Source organism: Emiliania huxleyi, assembly GCF_000372725.1.
Source record: "Emiliania huxleyi CCMP1516 unplaced genomic scaffold EMIHUscaffold_60, whole genome shotgun sequence".
In the NCBI taxonomy this organism is placed as follows: Eukaryota; Haptophyta; order Isochrysidales; family Noelaerhabdaceae; genus Emiliania; species Emiliania huxleyi.
The window spans coordinates 469285-487519 of NW_005197506.1; the positions used below are offsets into that span (position 1 = coordinate 469285).

The 18235-nt window shown below is 65.7% G+C and overlaps 8 protein-coding genes across 8 annotated transcripts; 5 read left to right on the forward strand and 3 right to left on the reverse strand.

Annotated features, from left to right (window-relative positions):
- Positions 1 to 348: 348 nt before the first annotated feature.
- Positions 349 to 1902, forward strand: EMIHUDRAFT_214256 (hypothetical protein; the record flags this gene model as incomplete). The annotated part of the gene is made up of 3 exons (XM_005764260.1): positions 349 to 373; positions 569 to 832; positions 1412 to 1902. The coding sequence occupies 3 exons, from the start codon at positions 349 to 351 to the stop codon at positions 1900 to 1902; spliced, it is 780 nt and encodes a 259-aa protein (XP_005764317.1).
- A 199-nt stretch (positions 1903 to 2101) lies between these two features.
- EMIHUDRAFT_214257 (hypothetical protein) lies at positions 2102 to 3400 on the forward strand (the record flags this gene model as incomplete). Its single annotated transcript, XM_005764261.1, has 2 exons — positions 2102 to 2722; positions 2858 to 3400. The coding sequence occupies 2 exons, from the start codon at positions 2102 to 2104 to the stop codon at positions 3398 to 3400; spliced, it is 1164 nt and encodes a 387-aa protein (XP_005764318.1).
- A 211-nt stretch (positions 3401 to 3611) lies between these two features.
- On the reverse strand, positions 3612 to 6054 carry EMIHUDRAFT_104559 (hypothetical protein; the record flags this gene model as incomplete). The annotated part of the gene is made up of 5 exons (XM_005764262.1): positions 3612 to 4236; positions 4298 to 4465; positions 4627 to 5021; positions 5082 to 5473; positions 5511 to 6054. The coding sequence occupies 5 exons, from the start codon at positions 6052 to 6054 to the stop codon at positions 3612 to 3614; spliced, it is 2124 nt and encodes a 707-aa protein (XP_005764319.1).
- Positions 6055 to 6621: 567 nt separating this feature from the next.
- Positions 6622 to 7831, reverse strand: EMIHUDRAFT_104560 (hypothetical protein; the record flags this gene model as incomplete). The annotated part of the gene is made up of 2 exons (XM_005764263.1): positions 6622 to 7063; positions 7422 to 7831. 2 exons carry the CDS (start codon positions 7829 to 7831, stop codon positions 6622 to 6624), a joined length of 852 nt encoding a protein of 283 aa, XP_005764320.1.
- Positions 7832 to 8681: 850 nt separating this feature from the next.
- On the forward strand, positions 8682 to 8867 carry EMIHUDRAFT_58761 (hypothetical protein; the record flags this gene model as incomplete). Its single annotated transcript, XM_005764264.1, has 1 exon — positions 8682 to 8867. A coding segment is annotated over one exon (186 nt), but the record flags the coding sequence as incomplete, so codon positions are not given.
- A 3403-nt stretch (positions 8868 to 12270) lies between these two features.
- On the forward strand, positions 12271 to 15033 carry EMIHUDRAFT_464968 (hypothetical protein). The gene has a single exon (XM_005764265.1). The coding sequence runs from the start codon at positions 12320 to 12322 to the stop codon at positions 14798 to 14800; it is 2481 nt and encodes an 826-aa protein (XP_005764322.1). The 5' UTR covers positions 12271 to 12319; the 3' UTR covers positions 14801 to 15033.
- A 554-nt stretch (positions 15034 to 15587) lies between these two features.
- EMIHUDRAFT_437521 (hypothetical protein) lies at positions 15588 to 16856 on the forward strand. The gene has a single exon (XM_005764266.1). The coding sequence runs from the start codon at positions 15637 to 15639 to the stop codon at positions 16654 to 16656; it is 1020 nt and encodes a 339-aa protein (XP_005764323.1). The 5' UTR covers positions 15588 to 15636; the 3' UTR covers positions 16657 to 16856.
- Positions 16857 to 16989: 133 nt separating this feature from the next.
- Positions 16990 to 18026, reverse strand: EMIHUDRAFT_214263 (hypothetical protein; the record flags this gene model as incomplete). The annotated part of the gene is made up of 5 exons (XM_005764267.1): positions 16990 to 17288; positions 17427 to 17486; positions 17573 to 17706; positions 17787 to 17813; positions 17896 to 18026. The coding sequence occupies 5 exons, from the start codon at positions 18024 to 18026 to the stop codon at positions 16990 to 16992; spliced, it is 651 nt and encodes a 216-aa protein (XP_005764324.1).
- Between the last annotated feature and the right edge of the window lie 209 nt (positions 18027 to 18235).

Here is an 18235-nt window from a genome sequence, read left to right on the forward strand (position 1 = left end):
TCGCCGACGCCCATCTGCAGCCTGCAACGAAGCGAAATCCCTCCGTGAATTATCCGGCTAGCCATGTCATCCATCGCGTACGTTTGAGTCCGTCTTAGGTCCGGGGCGTGAGCCGCACTGCGCTCGCTCGCAACTCGCCTACGTATGTGTTACACAGCTTTGCCTTTGCGCTTTGGTTCGCAAAACACCTCTTGCAGGTGTGAACACAGAGGAATCGCTGTACTCAGCTGCTCCGCTTACACTTACCTGTGAAGCGTGAACAGCGATTTTGAACAGCGTTCCTTGAGATCGGTGTCGAAACACCGCTCTGACAGCGTTCACAGCTGAGGCGGGCGGGCGGAAACGTGAATGGATCCCATAAACGGCGTCGGCAGTGTCGGCAGGTGCATGCCTGCCGAATCTGCTCGCCCACCTGGTGGCGGCGGCGGCGCCGCCGCTGACGACGGTACTGCGACCGGCGACAACAGCGGCGCTGCCAGCGTCGTCAATGGCGTCGGCGCAGCCGGCCGGCAGCAACTGCCGGCAGACGAGCAGACGGTGCCGCACGTTTACGCTTCACTGCATGAAGCCAACACGGTCGCTCTCGCCGCAGAGCATCTCGGCGGTGCCGATGCGGTGGTGGTGGTGGTGGAGGAGGAGGAGGAAGGCGCTGCGGCAGCGCTCCGTGAGGCTGTGGAGCGGGCTCTCGCCAGCGCCGCAGAAGCTGCGGCTTCGGGTGGCGGTTGCTCCGGCAAAAGCCATGCCGAGGCTTTTGCGGAGAGTGCGGCGCTGGAGCGGTGGGCAGATGAGCTCGAGGAGCTTGCCGAGCTCGCGGCAGCGGCGGAAGTCGCGGGTGGATCAGATCAAGACGAACCGAGGAACGCCGGGACATCGACAGCGAGGGGTGAGCTACCACATTCTTCCCGCTACGCTCGTGCTATTGGAGATGTTCATGCTGCAGTTTATCGGCCCGACGATCGGCAGCGAGGAGATATTCCTCGCCTCGCTGCTCATCGTGGGGACTCGTTCAAGATACTGAGCGACCGCGCGACGGCGATGGCGGCTGCGGCTGCGGCTATGGCTGCTTCTGCCGCTGCTGCTGCCTCTGTTGCGGCTGCTGCCATAGCTGCGGCTGCGGCCGCACCGCCCGGCGAGGCCGTGGCGGCGGCGGCGGCGGAGGCGGAGGCGGCGGAGGCGGAGGCGGTCGAGGCGGCGGAGGAGGCGGCAGAGGCGGCGGCGGCGGCGACGGAGGCGGCGGCGGCAGCGGCGGCTGCTGCTCCAACTGCTGCTGCTGCTGCTGCTACTGCTGTGGTGGCGGCATCGCCCGGCAGAGATGCCGAGGCGGCGCTGCAGGCGGCGGCGGCGGAGGCGGCGGAGGCGGAGGCGGAGGCGGTGGAACTCCGGGCCAAGCGCGCGGCCCGACGGCGGGCAGAGCTCGTTGCTGAGGGCGAGGCGATCGGGGAGGAGGTGAAAGCCTCCGGGCTGGTCACAGCCTGGAGCGAGGCCCGTCCCGGCGAGCCTGGATACGCGGATGAGAACGGGGTGCTGGTGTACCGCGAGCCTGGCCCGCAACGCCACACGTACGTCGTGCTGGAGCTGCGGCGGTCGCGCAGGGCCAGAAATGGCCCTAGGGCCAGGCGCAACACGCAGGCTGAGAGCGCGCTCCCGCTGTCGTCGGACGCCTTCCTCCAGCTGGCCGGGCGGGTCGCCGTGTGGAGGGAGCAGGTGGTGCGGGTCATGGAGGCGGACGCCCAGGAGGCGAAGGCGGAGGCGAAGGCTCGGCAGAGGGAGCGCGTCGCTGCCATCCTCGCGGGCACGGACGCTGCGGGCGCGGGCGCGGGGGTGGAGGAGGCGCTCAATTGCTGGGAGGAGGATGCGTACGAAGCGGAGACGCTGGAGGCGCTCGCCGAGTTCGGCGATTGAGCGCCTCCCTCTCTCTCCGGCTGCGCGCATGACCGGTGCGGCCTCCGAGTCGGCGTCTAGCGCGCACGATAAAGTTTTTGCTCGCCTTCCCTGGGACCCCGTGTTGCATGTCTGACTGTCTGTGTGCGATTTCGGGCCCGGGGTTGTGCGTTTACGTGAATGGATCCCTAGTCGACTTCGGCTGCGCCCCAACAATAATATGCGCGCCTCCTCCTCGCGGCTTCTCGTCGTCCTCGCGCGGCTGTGCGCCGCCCTCGCCTGTTCCACCGTCCACGTTCCTGCGCCGGGCAACGCTACCGTCATCGCTCGCACGATGGAGCTTGGCAGCCTCGGCGGCGAGGCGGCGCTCAGCTTCCGGGGCTTCCCAGCACCTAGCAGCGGCAGCGGCCTCGCGTGGCGTGTGGCGGTGCACAGGCGCGGAGAGGAGGTCGGAAAGGCCATCTCGCTCGTGTGCGACGCCATCACGCACACGTCGTGGATCACAAAGCTCGGCTATGTTTCTGTGGACGTCGCCGCTCAGAGCCCTTTCCCCAAGCTCAACGTCACAGTCAACCTTGCGAGCGACGGCATCAACGAGGCTGGCCTCACCGTGTCCGAGCACACGCTGCGCCAGAGCGTCTACGCGGACGCCGCCGCGCCAGCGCCCGCCGGCACGTCCCGCGTCTGCTTCGCAGCCTTCACGGCGTGGTTGCTCGGCAACGTGGCGACGGTGCGCGAGCTGCGTGAGGAGGTGCTACCGCGGCTGCGCGTGGTCGGGCCGGTGGTGCCGCTGCCGAGCGGCGACCTGCTCCACTGGACGATCGACGACGAACGCGAGCACGTCGTCCTCGAGTACCTCGACGGAGAGATGCGCCTGCACAACAACACGGCGGCCCGCCGCTCGCCCTGCCTCTCGACGCGCCTTCGCGCCGCCGCCCGCCCCCTCCCGACTCGCCCAGGCCCACCCCGTGCCCAGCAGGTGGGCGCCTTCACCAACGACCCCGACTTCACGTGGCACCTGCGGAACCTCAACAACTTCGCCAACCTCAGCCCCGACTGGCCAAAGGGCGGCGAGCGCATCACCGTGCAGAGCGAGGTCGGCGCGCTGCCTCACGCGGTGGGTCATGGCTTCAACCTGCTCGGCCTGCCGGGCGACGCCTCGCCGCCGAGCCGCTTCGTGCGCCTCTTCTTCCAGCGGCAGTACGCCGTGCTGCGCGCGCCTCCCGCCTCGCTCAACGAGAGCCTCTCCCTCGCCATCGGCCTGCTCAGCTCCGTCTTCATCAGCCAGGGCACCGTCGCGAGCGCCTCGCCCGCCGCCGGCTTCGAGCTCACCCAGTACTCGGTCCTCAAGCTGCCCGCGGCGCGCCAGTTCCTCTTCCGCGACTATGCGAGCCCACGCTGGAGGCGGGTCCGACTCGGCGAGCTCGACTTTGCGCCGCGGGCCGGCGCATCGGCGCGCAGCCTGCCGGTCGGGGATGGCACCCTCGGCGTCGAGGATGTGACCGCGAAGCTGGGCTGAGACGGAGTGCAGAAGAGAGAATTTAAAAGTGTTCCTCCGCTGACTCAGACAGACGAGAGAGCCTCTCGCTTCACTGCTCTTTAGCAGCTATTCGAGCAGCGGTGCCAGCGCAAAAATAAAAAGCGGCTTAAAAAAGGACGTCCGCCATCCGACGGCTTAAAATAAAAGCAAATTAATAGTGTGCTGTTTGAGTGTTTGTGGCAGCCGTGTGCTACTCCTCCTCCCCCCCGTCGGAAGCGACCAGTTCTGCCAGACGCGCTCGGTACGGCCCCTCGAGGGTGTCGTCGCCCACCAACTCCCTCGCCGCCTTTGTGCGCAACCCCATGCGCAGGAAGAGACGCAGAATCGGCTGGAAAGGCCCCGAGGCGACCGCTTCGGGTGGAAGGCCGTCGAGGAAGGCCGTGATGGCCTTGGAGAGGGCTAGCGAGCGCGGCGTCAGGAGCGAGGCGTACTTTGGGTTGAGCAGCACGCGGCAGCGGCGAGACTCGACCGCGGAGCCGACGTGGTCGAGGAAGATCTCGAGCGACCTCGCGTGGTGCTGCAGCCGCTCGCGCTGCGTCAGGCGGACAGCGCCGCCCGGCGGGAGGTGCAGGCCGTCCACAGGCGTCACGTGCAGGAGCGGCCGCCACAGCGCGTCGAACATGCGGTCCGCCTCGAGGGGAAACATCGTGCCCAGCGACGTGCGCCCCGGCGGGCGGCGCCACGCCGCCGCCCCCTCCACGCCGGCCCTCGCCTCCTCCGCCGGTTGCCCCTCCGCCGCCAGCCCCTCCTCCGGCAGCTCCTCGCGGCCGTGGTTGGGCGCGACGGACCCGCGGACCGTCTCGACGATGCGGCACCTGTGGAGGCGGGCAGGCGGTGAGCAGGCGGCGTGGTCGAGCCAGGCGAGCGGCGCGGCACCAATTCTCGTCGCGCATCGAGAAGCCGAGGAAGAGGACGTGCTGCGTGAGGAGCAAGCCCTGCAGCACGCCCTGGCTCGCGGCCTGCTCGCGCGAGAAGCTCGCGTAGTCCGCCCGCGTCAGCACGAGCGAGTCGGGGCGCGAGACGGAGCCGTGCAGCTTGAGGCACCTGGGCACGGCCGCCGCGCCGTGAGGAGGCCTCCGCCCGCGACGCGGCGGCGCCGTGCTGTGATTGGCGCCAGCGGTCCGTCTCCCACCCCACATCCGTCGGAAGAACCGCCATGTCGACGCCTGGTGAAGTCATTGGCAGTCCATCATCGACGGTTGGACGATCTGGCCGCCCAACCGCCAGCAGTGTCGACGCCGGCGCCGCGCACGGCGAGCTCAAAGAGCTCGTCGAAGTTGCTCGTCACGCACCCCTTGAAGGGGAGGCCAGCCAGCAGCGCGTGCTGCGGCGAGTGGCGCTTCGCCATGCCGACGATCCGCGCGCAGAGCCGCTTGAGGGCGGCGTCGCCTCCCGCCCGCGCGGCGAGGAGGGAGGCGGCCTCGAGCGGGTTGAGGGAGGCGAGCGACGCGCGGTCCGGCGGCGAGATTGCGAGCTCGGCGGCAAGAAGCTCGATGAGCTGCGACCAAGAGGGCAGGCCGGCGTCGATCGAGACGCCCGCGCCGAGGAAGAGCGACGTCTGCCCGTTCAGCAGCAGCCGCGCGAGCCGGTCCACCTCCGCCTGCCACGAGCATTCCGAGAGGGCTCAGCGGAGGGTGCCGAAGCACCGGGCAGTGCGCACCGTCGAGAGACTCCGTCCGCCTCGCGCCTCGTACTCGTCGGCCGACGCGGCGTCCGCCGGCGCGCGGAGTCGGTAGAGGCGGCCGAGCTGGTCGGGCGAGCGCGCGCCGAGGAGGCGGCGGCGCGCCTGTGACTCGGGTCGAGGTCGTTCTTGGCTCCGGGTGCTTAGTTTGTGGCTCGGTGCAGTGCTCAGTTTGGGCTCGGTGATCGAAGGCTCAGGGCCAAAGCGAATGCTCAGGGGCTGGCGAGCTGCAAGAGCAGGCGGCGCCTGCTGCGCGGCGCCAAAGGCGGACGAGTCGACGGTGCAGAGGGCGACGTCGCACGCGTGGCGGCTCGCAAAGGCGTGCAGCTCGCGCAGCATCGCCGCGATGATCTCGCCGCTCTGCTCGTCGCCTCGAAGCACGTCCTCCGCCGCCAGCCCCGCGCCTACAGGAGGAGTCAGAAGGTAGAGAAGGGCTCCCGAATTGAAGCAATTCTGCCGCCGCGACGCCGGCGCCAAAGATGGGCACTGCCACAAGAGGAAGGGCGCGGCCGAAGCGCGAGCGGCCTCGCAGGTCCGCGACGACCTGGTCGAGGAACTGATTGAGCGAGAGAAGGGAGGCAGGAAGCGGCTCGCCCATCACCAGCGTCAGGTATGGGCGAGGGTGCTCGTACTGCTTGTACCGCTCTTCTCGCCGCCGCCGCAGCGCTGCCGCCGTCCGCGGAAGGCAGCGCACAGCTCGGATCGAGCTGCCCCATCCGCGTGGCCGCTCGGGCTGCTCGCACTCGCGGATCGAGCGCTGCCAACGCGGGCTCAGTTCCATAGACTCGGAGACGGGGCAGAGCCACGCGTCGCACGCTAGGAAGCGGAGGTCGGTGTTCATCACAAAGATGTGGCCTCTCCGGCGGTCGGCCAAGAGGTGGCCTCTCTGGCGGTCGGCTTGGAGGGGCGGGGCGATGAGCAGGAGGAGGAGCAGAGAGTGACACGAGCGCATGGTGCAGCAGCTGAAGAGGCGCCACGGCGGAGGAAGTGCTGGTCCTCCAGTTCGCAGCTCACCCCGTACCTGGCGCGAGAGAGCGTGCGCGTCCTTTACTCGCCAGTCCCGGTGCAGCCACACAGGCCCCTGTCGGGCCACGATAAAATCGAACGCGCTTCACAGAGTTTGGACTTTCTGCGGGGGATGGTATGGTACGCTCAACAACCCAGACCATACCAGTTTTAGGAGAGCGGGCCCCATTTTTTGGGCCGCGAGGGTACCATACCCCGGAAAAAGTTGGAACCCAGGCTCGACACGCGGTGACGGTGCGAAAGAATTGTCGCGCTAATCAGTGTTCCTTAAGCAGAGGTCGGGGAAAAGGGAGAGGCCCTATATGTACATCCGTGGCCCTCTTCTTGTTTTTTTGCCAACCACAACCCACATACCGCCTCGAGCATACCGCTACAGCTTATTCCTTATATACTTCTTTCAAAACCTGCAGCCTGTGGGCGGATCCTATTGGCACAGCTCACAACAACAAAAGTGTTAGAGTTGTTTGGTATTGCTAAAATTTTCTCTCTCAGCTCACAGCTCGCGCCGGCGCGCGCCGGACACGGACGAGTGCTCGCGATCATACTCAATGTGCTCCAGGCACAAGCCCTCGGGCGGCAGCACCGGCCCAACGATGCCGCGCATCCGCATCTCGGCCTTTGGGCAATGGCCGCCGCCGCCTCCTCCGCCGCAGCGTCCACCATCCGAGCCGGCGTCGGCGGCGAGGGCCGTCAGCACCGTCTCGGCCGGCGCGAAGCCCATGCCGACCATGAGCAGCGTGCCGGCGATGATGCGGACCATCCTGTAAAGGAAACCGTCGCCTTCGACGACGACGTCATACGCAACCTCCGCCTCGCCGGAGCCGCCCACAAGCTCGCCGCAGCGGGGCTCGACGACGCACCGGTAGACGGTGCGTGTTGTGCTCCTCTGGTCGCCACCACTCGACTGGAAGGCGGCAAAATCGTGCGTGCCGCAGCTAAAAGAGCACGAAGAGAAGGAGGTGAGGGTGGAAAGGAATCTCAGCCGAGCACGTGATTGCGTCGAGTGCCAGCTGGAATGCAGGGATATGTGGATCTACGGGTGCCGCACAGCAAGCTCGCCGCCGCCTGCATCGCGCCGACGTCGGAGATATGCAGCGGCTGTTGCGCGGCTTCGCGCCGCCGCTGCTTCCGGGAGCGAGGCGGCGGCAGCCCCGCCTGCTCCGGGTCGAGCCCTTCCTCGCGCCGCTGCCTCTCGGCCCTGGCTGCGTGCGTCGCCACCAGCTTGAGCACGCGCCGCTCCTCGTCGTCGCTAGCGTCGACGGCAGCCGGTACCGATAGCGCTTCCATCGGCACCGCACGACGTCGAAGCGGCTTGGCACGACGTCGACGCGCTTCAGCTGCAAGTCGGCAGGCAGATGTGCATTCAGAGCACCAGCCAGATCCGGCACTCGCACAGCGGAACCGTCCACACTGACACAAGCGGCCTCGCCATCCAGCGTGTCAGCGTCAAAGATGATAACCTGGCCCTCTGCCGACACGCCCGCGTCGGTGCGGCCCGCGACGCCAATCTTTACTTGCCGGCCCAACGCGGGCCAGAGCGCTTGCTCGAGCGTCAGCAGCACCGTGCGCAGCGGCGCGCCGTCCTGAGTGCGCACGTTCTTCTGCACGCCGTGAAACCGCCTGCCGTCGTACTGGGCAACTGCGCGCAAGCGGAAGCGTTGTACGGCGAGGCACAGGAATAGCGACGTGATGGCGGCGACCATTGACGCTCGTCACGTTCGGTGTGCACCTCAAACGCGACCAGCGAGCAGGGCATCTCTAAGGTGGTAGCAATCTCTTGCCGCGAAAGTTTCGCGCCAGTCGACGTTCCGCGCTCTCTGTCGCGCCTGAGCTCGCCCTTGGCGCCCGAGGCTACCCGGGACCGACAGACAGCATCAAAGGACGCGCTAGATGTGCTTGTGACCGGCGCGTCTCTCTTGACCGGCACGAGCAGTGCTGTGTGCGGCGCTCGCCACCCTGGCGATTGTGCTGGACGGCGGACGGCGCGGTTGCTCAGATGGCCTTATGACGACCCCATTTCGACATCGTTCCCAAGACCTCTACTCATGAGCTCCATGCGGGAATGATTGGCTCAACCAACTGATCACAAATTCTCTCTGCAACATCAGAGTCGTCGAATTATGCTGTCACGAGGGAGAATTTTGGCGCTTTGTGAGATATCGTGGGAATTTGTGATCAGTTGGTTGAGCCAGTCATTCCCGCATGGAGCTCATGAGTAGAGGCCTTGGGGACGATGTCGAAATGGGGTCGTCAAGGCCATCTCAGTGGCTACACGGCCTGCCACGGCGTGTGTGCCACGGCTCTGGACGACTCTGATGAACTGGCGCTTGATGGGGGCATAACTTGCGATCCCGACCTTGCGCGACGTGCCTATTAGTGCATTCTACCATCTACTCACATGGCAAGCATGGGCGACGCCTCAGGCCCCATGCCGGCCATCGAAATATAAGGGTTTGCTAAAAAAAATTTTTTTTATTGCCGCAGCGGGCCGGCCGTCGCTCCCGCCAACCCACTGCTCCCTCCCGCCGACACATGCAGGAGGAGGAGTCTCTCTACGACATCCTTGGCGTGCGTCCCAGCGCGACCGAGGCCGAACTCCGCAAGGCCTACCGGCGAGAGGCGCTGCTGTGGCACCCCGACAAGTCCACGGCGCCGGCAGAGGTCGCATCGGAGCGCTTCAAGCGCGTCTCGCACGCCTTCCACGTGCTCTCGGACGCGCAGCTGCGGGCGGCGTACGACGACGACCCTGTGCCCACGCGGAGGCGCAGCGGCGAGGACTGGGACTCGCACGCAGCGTGGGGCGCGTGGGAGGAGTTTTCGCAGGAGGACGAGCGGACGAGGCGGGCGCGCAAGCGCAAGGAGGCGGCGTTTCGCTTCGGCGTGTGCGCCTTCGCCGCGTGGAGCGCGGTCCTCGCGGGGCTGATGCAGCAGCGGCTGCGAGACAACCACCTGCTCTTCCCTCCTCCGCTCGGGCCTCTCTCAGCGAGAGGCCTCGGGGACGTCTCGCTCAAGGTTCCCTTCCGCAACCTGACGGCGCTGCTCGTCGCGAGGAGAGTCGCCACCCTCGACGCAGGCGCGGAACCCTTGCAAGACACTCTCCGAGACACCGAGACGCTCCCCACTGCCCGTGCTTCACCCGGCAGAGGGCCGCTCGAGGGTCCCTCGAGCAGACCCTGCCCAGACGCGCTCGGGCGGCCGTTGCGTCCACCCGCGCCCTCCGCCCCCCCTCTCGCCTCGCCCGCCTGGCTGACGCTGGCACCTCGCCGCAGCCTCTCGGGCGGTTGCGACGATGCCGGGGCTGCGCTCGCTCGCCCGCGCCCACACCGCCTACCTCAACCTCACGTTTGCGCCGCACGAACTGCAGCCGGTGGCGCGCGGCGCGGCGGCCGCCTCCGCGGGCCAGCCCGAGAGGGGAGCACTCGTCGCCTCGCCCCGGCGCGTCGGGGGGAAGGCGCGCTGCAGCCCTCGGAAGCCGAGGCTTGCAAGCCTCCTCCCAGGGTCAGGTGAGCACCGTGCGCCCTCCCGCCTCCAGGTGCACACCCTCTACAGCTACGTGCACGCCCTCCTCAAGTGTGAACAGCGCCTCTTCCCACCTGCAGCTGTGAACAGGTGCACACCCTCTCCACCTACGTGCACGCCCTCCTCAAGTGTGAACAGCGCCTCTTCACACCTGCAGCTGTGAACAGGTGCACACCCTCTACACCTACGTGCACGCCCTCCTCAAGTGTGAACAGCGCCTCTTCACACCTCCAGCTGTGAACAGGTGCACACCCTCTACAGCTACGTGCACGCCCTCCTCAAGTGTGAACAGCGCCTCTTCACACCTGCAGCTGTGAACAGGTGCACACCCTCTACACCTACGTGCACGCCCTCCTCAAGTGTGAACAGCGCCTCTTCACACCTCCAGCTGTGAACAGGTGCACACCCTCTACAGCTACGTGCACGCCCTCCTCAAGTGTGAACAGCGCCTCTTCACACCTCCAGCTGTGAACAGGTGCACACCCTCTACACCTACGTGCACGCCCGCAGCAGCGCGTACCACAGCCCGTGGCCGCCGCAGCGCTCGCTCTGCGTCCGGCTCCTGCGGCGCGCGCGCGAGCGGAGTTCGCGGGGAGATGGGCGATGTGCCGCCTCTCAGCCCACGCGGCGCCTCGCTGTACAGGTCCGGCACCGTCAAGCCGGCGGCGCGGGAGGCGTGGTTCGACGACCTCTCCGAGAGTGTGAGCGGCCGGCTGCGGCCCTTTGTGATGGAGGCGAGTGAGAAGAGGGACGGAAGACGCCCAGAGACTGACGCCAAGAGACAGACACCTCCCTCCCGGACACCGCTCCGAGAGAATTGAGACACCTCCGACCTGCGAGGTGCCCGAGGTGCCTCCCGAGCCACCGCCTGCGCGGCTGCCTGAGCTGCCCTTTCCCCACGACCGTGCCTCCCAGGCGGTCGAGCCGGCCGACTGCCGCGCCGGCGTCGGCGCCGCGGCGGTCGCTCTCGTGCTGCTTGGCGCCGTGGGGCTGAGCTGGTGTAGCATGCGGCTGCGCGAGCGGCTGATGGCCGACCCGGTGCTCGCCTTTGTGGTGTCCTTTGTGGGCGGCTTCGTCGTGCTGTTTGGCTTTTTGCTCCTGTGACGCTCGACCCCCCCCCGTCGCCGTGGGGCGATGGAGGAATAGGTCCCAGATGCAGGGGGAAAGAGAAGAGGAGGCGCAGTGCCCGGAAGGAGGCTTTCAGAGACAGTGATCAGTGTGGTGGTCGTAAGACAGAGGAGGGTAAACTAAAAAATGCCCCAATAACGATATACGGCTTCTTACGAACTGTGTAAGCCCACGACCGAGACGTACGCGAGCGGGACGAGGGCGCAAGTCCACGCGCGTGGGAGCCCACCTCAAATGCGAAATCCGTTATCCGGCCATTCCCCCCCGGCCATTCCAACGGCCAGGCGCGGGCCGCTCGCTTAAGGTTCCGCCCATGTGTCAGTTTCGGGGGGCACAAACCCTGCCCCCCCTAGTGCCTCTCAGGTAAGGCCCAGGTGTGGCCTCTAGGGCATCAGAAGAGGGACCAAGAGAGTCCAGTCTGCGAGAGCCATGCCCATGGGGCCCATGTCTTCCCCCCCCCAAAGGTCGCGTTCAAATGCCCGGAACGGCCGTCTCAGTGGTGTCCGGCCGGCGCGATCACCGAGCTGTGACGCTCAGGGAAGCCGGTTGAGGTACTGGTTTCTTTGCCCAGGGCTGGCCTACGGCCCATGCTGGATCAGCTGAGCAAGGTTTTGGGGAGAGTTCTATTTTTCTATATCTTCAGAAATTTTCACGAGACCATAAAAGAATCTCAGGCCGCTCGGCCCACAACACCGCGCTCGCCGTCTCCGTCCAGCTGCCAGCCTCTGCCAGGCAGTGGGCGAGCCGCCAAGCTGCCAGAACCTGCCAGGCAGTGGGCGATCCGTCCGTGCTTCCGTCTGCCAGGCCGATGCTCCAAGTGTAGCCCGCTCGAGAGAAGGGAGAAGGGCGGCTCCCTTGTACTGGGGGGGGGGGGGGGGGTCGGCTTCTTACTCTACACAGCCTCCCTTCCTCGCAACGAGCCCTCTCCAACCCACCATCCCATGCAACCGCGCTTGGTCTCGGGGGACGCAGGGGTCACTCCCGCGCGACCTCGGGAACTAGCGGGGGCAGTCGGAGAAGGGGCGACTCGGTGCTCTGACGGTCATCGCCCAACACGGTCATCGCGTGACACTAGCAAATCCTTTGGCCGAGGACCAAGGGTGACAGGGTCGAGCGCGCGAGCTTGCGCCCTTGCGCCCGTTGGCTTGTGTGAACTCTGCTGAGTCTGAACGAGCTCTGCTCGAGTCTGATAGCCGAGCCGCCGCCGCACCGCACGCGCACGCGCGCACATCCACATGCACACGCAAAAGGTTATACATTTGCCGGCGACGGCGACTCATTATTTATCACATGAAGGCCAGTCCATGAAGGTCGGAAGGGGGACGGTCATCGCGTAACACTCCTAACACAGTCAGCCGCATTGTAGGTCACTCCCGCGTGTGAGTGAGTAGTGAAAAAATCCCACCCGGGAACTAGCCGGGGCAGTCAAGAAAGGAACTCGGTGCTCTGACGAAAACGATAAAAAACGCCCATCGCGTGACACATCCAGAAGCAGGACCAAGGTGCAGACGCGCGAAAGAGCAGGAACAGCGTCCTCAGAAGCCATGCCTCCCATCAACACCTTGCCGAGCGGCGACGCCTTCCTCCCCTCGCTCGAGCTCGCCGCTGGCCTTTCATGGGTCGGCGCCGTCTGGGTCGTCGGCCTCTTCTTGATTGCGCACTCGATCCGCGCCGGCGACAAGGCGTCACACGCGCTCTGCTGGGTATACGCGGCCGCAATGTGCTTTGAGGGCTTCAGCTTCATCATCATGACCCATCGCGAGCACGACGCCATGGCAGGGACGCTCTCTCGCGACCAGTACCTCTTCCGGACGGCACTGTGGGCTCTGTCGCAGAGCGTCTCTGGTGGGTTTGGCTGGGCGTGGGTCCTCCTCCTCTTCATGAGCGCGACACACCACCGCACGATTCTTGCCTTCGGCATCACCTCGGGTGTGCTCCTCGGCCTCGTCTGCGCCACCCTCACCATGACCGGCGGCAGCACGCAGCTGGAGGTCGTAAAGTGGGCCTGGCTCTGCTTCTTCGAGAGCATGCAGCTCCTCAGCCTCTTCGCCGCGGCGCGCCTCTTCCTCGCCAAGCGGGTGGCGCGATCGGCTTCGGGCCTCCTCCTAGCCGCTCAGTCTGGCATGCTCGCGCTGCACTTTTGGCAAATCTACTTCTCCACCTTTGACCACGAGGCGCGGCGCTCGTGGTCTAACCCGCTCAAGCTCTTCCTCAACATCCCGATCGTCCTCGTGCTCGGCATCGCGATCGCGCGCGTTGCGGACGATCCGGCGTACGCGGCCGCGGCCGAGAAGGCGGCCGAGACGTCGCGCCGCGCGATCACCCGCCTCTCGCGCAACTTCGCCTCTCCCGAGTATTACTGGGGCCTCACGCTCGTGGTTCTGGCGGCGGGCTACGGCTCCTCAGCTCTCTGCCTCCGCTTTTTCGCCGGCTTCGACCGCAACCGCGATCCGATCCTGCACATGTACTCCACGTACCACCCTTGCATCCTCCTCGACTACCTCCCCGGCACCCTCTTTGCCCAGCCCCTCTTCGACCTCTCCGTCCTGCTCTACCAGGTCGTCGCCGTGCTCGCGCTCGTGCGCACGGTCTGCATCGGCGGCCTCGGCGGCATGCTCCACCAGGCCCTGACCTCGGTGCTCCTCATCGTCGCCACCACCATCTTCGAGCTCGTCTTCACCTTCAACTCCTCCAAGACGTCGCCGCTCGCTCACTCCCTCCCCTTCATCGGCAACCAGTCGAGCATCGCCTTCTTCCTGCTCTCGCAGATGGCGCACGTCTACTTTGCCACCGACCCCGCCATCCCCAAGGAGAAGAGAATGCGCTTCGTCGCGTACGCGCTGATCTTCGCCGTGCTCGAGCTCGGCGGCATGGCCTGGATGGCCGTGAACCTCCTCACCAACCTCGGGTACGGCGAGAATTATGGGACGGGGATGGCGATCGACCCGAACGCGCCGGTCGACAACTCGCACATCCACTTCAAGGCGCTGCCCTTCATCCTCGCCGTGCTGCAGATCTTCAACCAATGGATCTACGCCATCACCTCGCCGCTCAAGTTCCGCCCGCTCGTCTTCGACATCCTCGCGTCGGACGTCGCCGCGCCGGCGCGCCTCACCGCCAGCGGCGGTCGCTTCACGATGAGCGACTCGCTCGAGGCGGGCCACGGTGCGGCCAAGCTCAGCACGTGGGTCGAAGCAGGCGCCAGGGGCATGCCGCGGGTCACCATCAGCGCACGCTTCTTCCTGAGCCTCTCAGCGGCCGCCATGCTCACGACGGCGACGCTGACGTACTTCACCACCGTCGCGGTGCTCGGCCACGAGGAGACGGAGGGCTGGGGCACGCGCGACTTCATGCGGCGACGGCCCGGCTCGGTGATCGCCGCGGTCGGGTGGGTGGTATGCGCCGCGCTCCTCGGCTGCCACGTCGCCACCGTCTGCGTGTACGAGCACATGAAGAGCGAGCAGCCCGTGCTCCTCGTCAAGCTGGCCGGCACCGCCCTCGTGGCGACGTCGCTGCTCGCGCACGCGGGCACCATCCCGGGCGTGCGCGAGGATTACTCGTGGTTCCTCGGGCTGGAGTCCTTCCAGGTCTGCCTCATCCTTTGGATCGGGATGAACCTGCTGCTCAATCGCTCGCTCGCCGCCGCGTCCAACGCGCCGTCGGCCGCGGCTCTCCGCCTCGACCTCGCCGTGGGCGCCGGGGCCATCGCCGCGCTCGCCGGGTCGATCGCGCTCGGCATCTACTCGGCGCCGTGCACCCTCCTCATCGACGGCGCCTGGATCCTGTTGTTGATCGCCTTCTCCTTCACCGACCCGCGCCGCGCCCAGATCCACCTCGACTCCCTCCACGTCGCGACCGACACCGAGGTTGTCGCGGTGATGGACGACCCCTTCCCGGGCGTGCCCTTCTTCATGATGGACTTGCACGGCATCAAGGCGAACCTTCGCGCCGGCGCAGCCGCCGCAGCCGCCACCGCCGAGATGAAGACGGCGGCGAGCGCGGAGATCGTCGTCAGCCCCAAGTAGGTAGGTGCGTCAAATGCATGAGTTTCAGCAGCATGGACAGTGGAGAGCTAACGGGGCGAGTCCGGGTGTACTGTTCATGGGGATCGTGCATGCGTGGAGATGAGAGGTGTAGAGTGCGCTCCAACGGGAAGGAGGGGCTCTGTCTGTGACTGCGAGATCATCATGTTCAAGAGGAGAGAGAGAGTCATGTTCAATGCTAGATAGAGCCTACATCATTGGTTAAGTTGAGTGCCCCTTGCTTCACTCGGATCTCAAAACAAACTGACGTGTGAGTGTGTTAGAGTTGTTTGGTATTGCTAAAAATCTCTCGGATCTCCCACCTACAAGTTCAAGTACATTCCTGTAGCGGGGCGACGACCGAAGGGTAAGGGAGTTTCTTCTTCCTCTTGTGCGAGGGCGCCTGTAAAATTCTTCTTTATTCTTCTTTCCGCGAGAGACTCGTGTTGTTTAAATTTTCTTTCCGCTGCCCAGTGTAAAAGAAAGAAAGAAAACAGACAACCCAAGGGAGGGATGGGAGGACGGCACGCCGCCACCACACAGGGATTTTAAGGAGAGGTGTGTGGTGCGCTATCCGTCGCCCACCCTAGGGAGTCTGCCTCTTCCTATCTCTCTTCGCAGTCTCTCGCCGATTCTCGCTGCAACCTTCATGCCACCTCGCGGTCGTCCCACCCTCGTCGTTCTCTCCCAGTGTTGTGCGAGGGGGTTTTGTTGTAAAATTCTTTCCGCTACCAGGAAGGGTGCGAAGAGTATTGCAATCCTCGCGAAAATCGGCGGAAAGGGAGACAGACTTGACTGGGACAAGGGTGGTACGCCGTGGGCAGAGCGCTGAGCCGCTGATGCCCTTCACGTTCATCTGCTCAAAGCAGCGGCGCACCTCGGATTCCGACGACGATACACCAACAGATCCTCTCCCACCTCGCGTTGGACGCTTCGTCCTCAGCGGCATCGTGCTCGGCAGCGGCGCCACCGGACGAGTCTACCTCGGGTTTGACGCCGACACAGGGCAGGAGGTTGCGATCAAGCAGCTTAAGGGTGAGCGCTCCCGCGAGGCTCCCGCCGAGGTCGCGCCACACCAGATCGTTTCGGGGCACACAAATGTCGCGTCGCTCCTGGGACACTACTTCTTCCGCGGACAGCACTTCATCGTCCTCGAGCTCTGCCGCGGCGGCGACCTTTTCTCCGTCGCGATGACCGCCGCTGAGGGCGTGTCGATGCCCGAGGATCAGTTGGCATCCCTTATGCGCGGTATGAGCGACGGCCTCGCGCATGTTCACGCATGCGGCGTCGTGCACCGCGATATGAAGCTGGAGAACCTGCTGCTCGACGACAGCGGCAGCGTCAAGCTGTGCGACTTTGGTCTGGCGCACGTGTTCAGGCGGGATTCAAACGGCCAGCCGCTGAAGGAGGCCATCAAGCGGCGTTCGGGCACAAAGTCGTACACTGCTCCAGAGGTGCTCGCGACGTCTGGCGACGGCTTCTACTTCGCAGAAGCCGCCGACGTCTGGTCGCTCGGTGTCTGCCTCTTCTCACTCGCCTTTGGCTTTTTCCCGCTCGATGTGGCCCACCCCGCGGACTGGAGATTCGGGGCGATTCGGGAGGCGCAGGCGGCGGGACAGCCGACAGTGCCGGCCATCTTCGCCTTGTACCAACAGAGGCTGCCGCCCTGGTCGGCCGAGCTACTTAAGCTGCTTGACGGCATGCTGCAGATCGAGGTGAGCAAGCGCTGGACGATGCGGCAGGTGATGTCGTCGCGGTGGCTGCAGCAGCCGCCGCCGCCGCCGCTCAAAACGACGAAGAGCGGTCGGCAGGGGACCTCGCTCACGTCAGTGATTGACATGGACCTCATCGGGGTCTAGCGTGTAGCGACGCAGGCACCACCACTGTCCATACTGTATTTGCGAGAGCAGGGCCTCAGTCTCGCCTCGCTGCCCCCCGGCTGCACAGCAACCAACTGTACCGTGGATGACCCCACAGGGTACACCACCTTCGTACTGTCAACACATATGCCATGTTCAAAACCACACCTCTCTCATGTCTCAACCTACAGTGGTACATAAAGAACACACACGCGAGTACGTAAAATTATAAAGTCGTGTCCATGCATTTGTCTAGATAGCCGACGCAGTCTGGTCGAGAAGCCCTTCCTCCAATAGCCAAAAACAACATACAAGAGGCCACGCCGCATCAGATCACGCGGAAATGCTGCGGCATGCGCAGCACGGTTGCGCGCAGCTGATCCCGAAGGCGGTGCCCGTGTACTGCCGCAAGTCGGCTCGCTCCAGCCCCACCGCCCCGTCAAAGGTGGCAAAGTCGAGGCTCGCCGAGAGGAAGGTGGTGCCTCCAACCGCCGCCCCACGGAAGCTGGCGCGGTCGAGGGAGGCGAAGGAGAAGTCGGCGCCGTCAAGCTGAGCGTTGGCAAAGTCGGAGCCGGTGGCGTCGCAGCGCGGGAAGCGCGAGGAGCGGAGGTTGGCGCCGCGGAGGTTGGCGCCTGGCCGCACGGCAGGTGTCGCACGAGACTCGGTTGTGCGCGGAGACTCGAGAGGGAGAGTGTGCGTGGGCTTGATTGCCGGGTTATGCGGCGTTTATCTTTGTGTGTGCGTGTATCCGCAAGGCGTGCGAAGCGCACCGCGCAGCGACGCACGCGGCGCCGCGAGCGCCTGGAGAGTGGCCCTTTCGAGATTGGCGCCTGCGTGCGGGCTGCGATCGTGAGCGGCGTGACCGTGGGGCGGCGGTGGCGGTGGCGGCGGTAGAAGGCTGCTGGAGGGGCGCCACTCTGCGGCGCGCCGTCGAGGGACGCCTCGACGAGGAAGGCGTGCGAGAGGGAGAAGCCTTCGAACTTTGTTTGGCGGAAGTACGCATGGTCGAGGGTGACGTCGCTCCAGCGCGCCTTGCGCAAGTTGGTGCGCCTGCTCACAAGCCGCACCTCCGAGTGAAGCGCGCGCCCTCCTCTCCTTCGCGAGAGGAGGCGCGAGGCCGCGAGGCGCACTCGAAAGTGGAGTGGACGAAGGACGCCCTGGCGACAGCCGTGCGGGACAGGTCGGCGGAGTCGAACGTGACGTGCGACGATGCTTGCCTAAAGACCCGCTCGGCCGCACCCCGGTGAGAGCGCGGCGATCCGGTGGCGTGCCGGGCGGGGCACTCGACGGGCTCGCATGTCGCGCATCGAGGCGCCCTTCAGCATCGCGCCCTTGAAGTTGGCGTGGTGTAGGAGAGCACCTGCGGTCATGCGAGAGGACGCCTCTCAGCGGACTATTCAATCTCAGCTGACTGTTAACGAGCCACGCCACACACTGGCGGGGCGGGGCGGGGCGGGGCGGGCCGGGGGGGGGAGTATTTCCCCCCCCCCCCGTCTTGTCTTCCTTCTTTCCTTTTCGGCCTTCTATCCGATATTACCCCCCTTACTCTATTACTCCTGCAGGCCCTCTCCTCTTCTTT

What these genes read in the sequence shown, in the direction of transcription:
- EMIHUDRAFT_437521 (XM_005764266.1), top strand. Translation starts at nt 15,637, where the DNA reads ATGCCCTTCACGTTCATCTGCTCAAAGCAGCGGCGCACCTCGGATTCC.
- EMIHUDRAFT_464968 (XM_005764265.1), top strand. Translation starts at nt 12,320, where the DNA reads ATGCCTCCCATCAACACCTTGCCGAGCGGCGACGCCTTCCTCCCCTCG.